General features: G+C 34.1%; 1 protein-coding gene across 1 annotated transcript; it reads right to left on the bottom strand.

Annotated features, from left to right (window-relative positions):
- Window positions 1-5,024: 5,024 nt before the first annotated feature.
- Window positions 5,025-7,131, bottom strand: LOC108642574 (coiled-coil domain-containing protein 91-like; the record flags this gene model as incomplete). The annotated part of the gene is made up of 3 exons (XM_018087050.1): window positions 5,025-5,201; window positions 6,787-6,855; window positions 7,039-7,131. Coding segments are annotated over 3 exons (339 nt in total), but the record flags the coding sequence as incomplete, so codon positions are not given.
- Between the last annotated feature and the right edge of the window lie 728 nt (window positions 7,132-7,859).

Raw genomic sequence — 7,859 nt, forward strand, 5'->3', positions numbered from 1 at the left:
AAGAGGAAGCAGAGTTTATGTTAGTTCTTTTAATAAATTAAAGGCTCTTTTTTTTTCCCCCTAAATATTTGCAGCCTTCAGAACACTTGAGTCTCTAATGGATCTGCTGTGTGGATTATGGCAATGATGAACTCAGGTTCTTCTACCCCTGAGAATTAGGGTAAACTACACTAGATTATCTACAGTATTTTAAATTCAAGCCTTCAGGAAATGACAAAGGTGATTCTTTGCTTCAACTGCCTTAGCAGAATTATTAATTTCAAGCTATGAGATAGACTTAAATTTCTAGGGCTCACCCTGCAGCTGCCAGCTTTCATTTTACATTTAATGAATTTATTTTAAAACAAATATAGTGGTGCTTTAGCTTCTTTTGTTAATTCTCTCCCCCCCACCACTAATTTTGCCTCCTTTATGTAACTGAGTATTTAGCTTTGTAAAATGATAACAACTGTCATGCAGAGAGCTCTGTGCATTACAGCTATGGGAGGTACAGCTACTCTGCACTGCCCACAAATTATAAATACATTATAGCATCCTTCTACTTTATTCAAAATTGTATGGATCTCATCTTCCTATATCCCCAAAGAATTTTTGGATTTTAGCTTTTTCAAAGAGTAAAAAAAAAGTAAAGTAAATGACAATAGAGAGCATTGTCCATTGTTTTTTCACTGAAGTTTATAGTTGCACCCCAGGAGCTTCCCTGCAATTTTGAATTCTGTGGGGAAATGCTTCTGCCTCAGTCAAACTACCTTTTATACTTTTTCCTTATCTAGAGGACATCCACTGTTTATTCAAATAAGTGTTCAAGAAAAAAACACCCCATTGGAAGAATTTCCCCAGGTATTCCTCTCAACACTGACAACTACCAGACATGTTAAACTCTCTTTGCAGGGAAGTTGCCACTGTAAAAAACACAATACATTGTATGGAAAACAGAAAACAAACTACTGGAGACATGCCAGGCTACATCTGCCCTGCTGAATAGATGAGTTCCTAATCTGTAATGAGTTTCCAATATGTTGGAAAAGGATCATGAGGTTTCTGTGCAAAAGAACATTATCTTTAATTAAAAGACTACTCATTTCTATCAAGGAGAGTTTATTCCTCCTGATTTAAAATGCAAGCCCACCTTTCCCAAACCTAAGAATACTCTTCTAAATCAAAAAAAACCCAAACCACCAAATAACTCTTTAATAAAAGCACAAAGCACCTGAATAGCATGTGTATAAAACCTGAAGATGCTGCCTGTCTCAGGGAAAAGGAAAGTAATCTGGACTTTTAATACCTTCCAGCCTCACGAGAGTGCTCTAAAAAAATTTTGCCATTTCCCTGGTGATGTAAAATATCTCATTTATCCCTTCAGACCTGAAAGGCTTCAAAAATAATACCTTCAACTTAATTAAAAATCCTATGTCTCTACGTAAAGAGCCCAAGTCACTGAAACAGTCAAAGCTTTCATGAGAACAAATGCAATATTCATGTTACTCTAATCCTTTAATTTCTTAAAGAAAAAAAAAGAAGGGAGTATGTCAAGGTTGTTCCATCAAGTTGAAATATTAACTCAGTATGTCTTAGTTCCTACTTTCACTGTAAATTTATCTTTATTCTGCTTTTTCATATTTGGTAAAAAAAATATGTGACATTCATCATGATTTAGTTATTAAACTGTCTCCAAGTCCCCAGAATTTTCTCTGGTAATGTTCAATTAAGAAAATAAATCTTGCATGGAAGTAGCATCTCCTTATCTGCAGACTTGACCTCTATCTGACTAAGGACAAGCACTTCTTTTAGGACAATGTTTTGTCAGGCATGAATATCTAACAAGTAGAAGCAATCTGCATAAACTTCCAGATTTGTATCCACTATTGTTCTCCTTCCTGGCTACTCTGTAACAACACCACAAAAAAAAAAAAGTCTAAAAAAAAGCCTGTATCATCCCTGCAAGGTAGATTTATCTTTTCTTCTTTTAAATATATTATTTAAAAGATGAAGGGAAATTTCACTACCTGATTCTGCACAAGTGTGATGTTGAAAGATTTATTGCTCTTATGCTAAAATTGCCTGACCTAAGAAATGCTACCTACCATATTTAATGTGGGGTTTTTGTCCTTTTGCTTTCTCATATACAACCATATAACTTCCAGTGACTGTTTTTAAAAACTGGCAAAAAAACCCAAAATATTTTATTTTATAAAGGAAATTAGTGGATAGTAAATTACTTCTTTAGAACAAAGAATCAAAACTCCTAATCATGTTTTTCTGGTCTAGGAAGTAAAGGAGAAGCCAACAAATTAATTCCATTATAACACAGATTTTTATTTTCCCTTGTGTTCGTAATTTAAATGTTCTGCAGATACACAGTGGTGCTGTAGTTTTTAAAATATGTCTTCTATCAACTCTTGCCCCATGCATATGACAGTGCCTTTTTCTTTAATGGGTTTGCACCTCAAAGAAAATAATAAAATTTTGAATGTTTTCAAATTTTTCCATTAATTATTCCTAGAGTTAATTATGGGCACTGTGACTGAAAGTCATCCTGCCACACCTGTTTGCAGAAGACTACACCGACCCTTTGTGATCTTTCAATGTCACAGACTTAACAGTATTAGTAAAGAAAAAGTCTTTAATAATATGCTTAATTTCTTTGGTTTAGTTCAAATCAGTAAAGCAAATCTCTTCAGATTAATTTATAGCAAAATAAAATTTTAATCTAGATTTCCATGACAATTACTTGTGTGATACAAGACAGAGAAGTCAACATAAAAATATCTTTTCTTTCTCACACAGATTATTTCCTCTGGTGATAAACTGAAGATAAACTAAAAGAAGAGACACTTTATTAAAAACAAATCAGGCTTCCCTTTCCTAGTGTGAATTTCCAAAATCATGTCTTAGTCAGAAAATTCTCTTGAAATAAAAATACTTCTCTTAAACCTCTTTTTATATGTCTGATACCATAAAGATTATTTTGCACGTTCACTTAGATTCAATGGCACTAAGTTGTTGCATTAGTTGGTACTAAACATAATGACAGTATGGGGTGACAATATTGAAGCAGGAACCATAAAGAATTACACAGCAGAGCATCAAGAATTAAATGAGGTAAATTTTATATTTCATTGTCTAAAATGTTAGACAATTGCAAGAGAGTCAAGAGTGCACTTACAGCTCCAGAAAGAGAAATCTTATAGAAAAGAAAATAGAAGAGTGTAACTTTATATATACTATACATTTATGTGAAAGAATTCTGGAAATTTTAAGAAAAATCTGCCTTTTTCCCTAATTAAAAATAGGTTAGGTATTTGAAAAATGAACCTAATTCAAAGGAGAAACTTTTTTTAATTCTTTTTTAGTTTATTTTACTTTTTTTTATTACAACTGAATAAGAGAAAGTATTCCTGTTACAATCAAAGTTGTCAGAGCTATTCAGTATTAAAAGAAATGTAACTAATGATGGTATTAACGACACAAGACTACATAAAGCACAAGATATTTACAGGACAATTAATCCAAACATTCTCCAACACCTCCACGTTGCTACATCAACATAGTCTGTGTCTCTCCTGCCCCTGGGACACTTAACATGCTCCCCAAATCCAGAAATATGGAACCCTGGCTGAAGTCCTGCACCCAGCTATGGGACTCCTTCACCAAAAAGCTTCAGGATCCATCAAAACCCTTCTCAAGCTTCCATTACCAAAGTCATCCTCATGTTAATCTCCTCATGTTCCAGAAAAATCACTGTCTTTTTCTTTACTGTAGTAAAAAACTGCTTTATTGCTCTCCCTTCTATCAACAGGTTCTCTGCACCACTGGTATCAATTCTCACTCTGGAGAGTCAAAATGATTTGTATCTAACTAAACCCCAAGCAATTGTTCTCAGCTCGAATTTATCTTTGAAATCAGCTGTTTACCTTTTTGTCCTAAAGAAGAGTTTGAGTGCCTGAAGGTTTACTGGAAGTCTTAAAAACTGACATCTTACCACCTGATACCTTTACATTCAAAAGAAGTAAAGAAGCCATATAAAATCACTCTATTTGCATTAGAAATGTAGCAAAACAGATATAATATTGGTATAGCATCAAAAAACAACTTTTTTGTGCAGCTGATTATGTAGAGTTAATAATTCTGTTTAACACAGGAAAGGGAAATGGGATCAGTTTCCAAGGACTTAATTTTTAAGTTTGTGTGATATGCTATTTTACTTCTATTTTACTTCAAATTCTAAACTCTTATTTTGTTTTGTTTGTTTGTTTTTCTTATTCAGTACATAAAATATAGTCATGTCAAATTCCAACACGTGAATGAAACAAAAATTCTTTACAATTCTGATGACTATAACATTCAAGTATGTCACCAAGAAATCAGTGAATTTACAGGCTGTTCCTCCAAACATTTCCAGCATCAGAGACTTAGAAATCAACTTTTGGAATAGTAATTTAACTGCTATTATAACATATTTAATTTGCAATTCCTAAAATTGCTAAAAGCAATGTTGGGAATGTCCCTCCCATTTTGTATTAGGTGACATACAATTATCCTTATAGAAGCACCTCTCTAATGAGTAACTCTAGAAATTCTGGTTCATTACTGGCTTAGGCTTCTGATTTTTATAACCCTCTCCTTATTTTGTACCTGTTCTATAAGGAACACATGTAACATCTTTACTCTTCCACGGGTATAAAAAGTCACCTAAACTGTTTACAGCACAAATGCCACTCTCTGAGTTGGTTCCTTTTGAAGTCAGGGGACAAAACAGGCACTTAGAGGGCATGATTTATCTCATTTCAATCTGTGTGCCTCTAAGTGTCCCAGGAATTTTATTCTTTACGTGTCAGCCTCTCTCCACACAACAGTCTAGATGAAAATAAACCAAAAAGATTGCTGTGCATTGCAAAGATCAACTATGTGCACTGATGAATGACAAGATGCCACAAGAAAATCTACCACAACATTTGGAAGACGTTGAAATGCAAAAATAAAATACATAAAGCAGGTCCACTGGAAGGGTAAAATATACCAACCTGATTCTGCTTTCTTTGTTCCTCCATGGCTTCTGAAACAGCCTGGGCAATCTTCTCTTTATGACTATCACGTTCTGCTTCCCACATTTTTCTTTCTTCTGCATGAATCTTCTCCATATTCCTCCTCTCCTCCTCTACTGCTTTCAGAACAGCCTCCTGCACTGCTTCTTTCTCAGCCTTTCAAACAAATGAGGCACAACGAGATGACCAACACACCCAACACAAGTGCCTAACTCAAATATATTACCTTTTCCTAATGAGATCTACGAGCTGATAAGATATTGGACATGAGCATTTTCACTTCTGAACTGTGAACTTAAATTTGTCTGAAGCAGGTATTAGCTCCAGACAATGACTTGTGTAGTTACAGAAAGGAAAAGGAAGTTACAAGTAAGGCTCTTAAATTCCCCTCTACCAAAAGTACAGTATCTCATAACTAGTTTGCTTAGCACAAAAATCATGCAGCAAAACCCACGTAAAAGTAGGCACATCATGGGCCTGCCATGATATTCCTGTGTAGGAGATATTCCTGTTCTTACCTACAAACTTCTGAAGTGCCAAAAGTCTGAGCGTTTTCTGTGGCAAAGTAGCCACACAGATATATCTATCAGCATGATAACTATTGCATAATATCTACAAATAAATTATGGCAAACTGAAGTTCAAAATAAGCAAATATGGGCCAAAACCCACATTTGCAAACCCCTCAATTTAATAATCTTACGGGTCTTTCCAATGCCCCTTGGAGGTGATTATAGATCTGGGCAAGTGAAGTCAGAAATGGCAAAAAATATGATGTTCATCAGATACCTCCACCTACAAATAAAGCTGTTTCTTGCAATTCATTGGCACTTGATTTTTCACTTAGATATTTAAAAATACAATATTTTTTTTAAAAAAGCCCTATTAAATAAAGGTATTCTACTATACACATTTTCCTGTAGATGTCAACCATGTAACAAATGTTTCTTTTTTTATCGAATGTTATTCAGAGAGGTGCTCAGCTAGTGTTCATATAATACACATAAAAATATACAGAAAATTCTAATATAGCCTTATGAGCTGCACTAGGTAATATACATCACTAGTTTTCCCAGATCATTACATGCAACTGGATTCTACAACAGCATTAGAAATGAAAGATAGCTTCACATCTACAAAATTACTGTCCTAACACCAATGCACTTACTAATGAAGAAGACAGGAGAAATCATATTTTAAAAACTGAATACTCACTTTTAGTCAAACATTCACTTAAATAAAATAATTGAAAACCTGTTAAAATGTCCCTGTTTTAATGATTTATGAAATAGTTCTCTCCTCATTGAAAACAACCATATTTAACAAAAGTTAAGTAAGACACAATGATAATTGTCTTACTAAGATGAACACTTGACCTCCCACCCAGCTCTTCAAATCGAGATGCAATGATGTTGAAAGACCACAAAACCAGATATTTTGGGGATGGCAAAACCTGAAATGCAATATTATGACTTCTTGTCATAAACAACTGAGAGGTTATCCCCCATAGAATTTACACTGACTCTCTGTATCAAGGCATAGGATATAGCAGGTATGTTCATGATTAATGGAATATATAGCAGGTATGTTCATGATTAATGGAATTAGCTTCTCTTAAACACAGATGAGAACGCAGAGTTTGATAAATCTGGTTATGAAATAAAAACGAGTTGCTGAACTTGGCATTTCTAATGACACACGTGGAATCCACATTGCACATCTACTAAATTAACAAGAGATACCTTGGCAGCAGCTGCCACAGCCTCCTTACTTCTTTGTCTTTCTTCATCCAAACATTTGTCCAGCACTTCCTGCAAATGTTGTGAAAAATTAAACTGCAATACACAACAGAGGAGTGGCTCAAAATAATTTCAAACTGTCAAAGTGCTTAAGAAAGTTTCCTCTTCCTGTCAATAAATGTGACAGGATCATTCCCAATGATCTCCATGGTGCTGATCAGATCGCCCTTTTTTTGTTGTAAACAAAAGCAATACCTTGTGCTTTTGTGACTGCTGCATCAAAGCTTCTTCTATCTTTTCTGATAAGACTTCCTTCTCTGCTTCCAGAATGTCAAGAAGTCGTTGATGCTATTGGGAGAAAACATTCATATTATTGCAACCACAGTCTGCTACTAAAACAGATGCAAAAAACTCATCCAAGGTTTCTCAGTTGCTTACAAAATGCCTTTCAATGTAGATTAAGTTAAATTACATAAACAGCACTCCTTTAAATGATTTCATGTAAAGAAAAAAAATACAATAATAAGAAATGTTTAGCTTCCTGAATATCTAATATATCCTCTAAGTCTGAAGAGTATTAGGAAAGAAGTCAAAAAAAGCAACACTTACCCAAATGATACAGATGGTTTAAGAAACACCAAACTTTAAATATTTTAAACAGCTGCAGAATTTAAATCACGCTTTTACTGCATCTCAGTTATATGTACAGAGAGCAGAAGACAAATGTATTCTTTTCAACCATTTGTGATATCATGAACTTTGAAAACCAGGGAGAAAATGGACACTGAAATGAAGTGACCATATAGTCTATATCACAACTCACTTATTTGTTTTTTTTTTCACTATATAAAGTAGAGCATTTGTAAGATACAGGTTCTGTCTTTAAGAGCAAAGCTGTTTTTCAAAACTAAAAATTATTACTGGAAATGATTGATGCTAGGTATTTGTCATGAGAGAATTTCTAGCAAGCCAGTACACTTTTTTACATGTTATTTAAGAGATGATATATCATAACCTTAAAGTACAGCATCATTACACATTAATATTTTACAAGATCACCAAAAGGAAAGTGTTAC

The sequence above is a fragment of the Manacus vitellinus genome, unplaced genomic scaffold (genome assembly GCF_001715985.3).
Source record: "Manacus vitellinus isolate BGI_N305 unplaced genomic scaffold, ASM171598v3 ctg7180002425678_pilon, whole genome shotgun sequence".
NCBI lineage: Eukaryota > Metazoa > Chordata > Aves > Passeriformes > Pipridae > Manacus > Manacus vitellinus.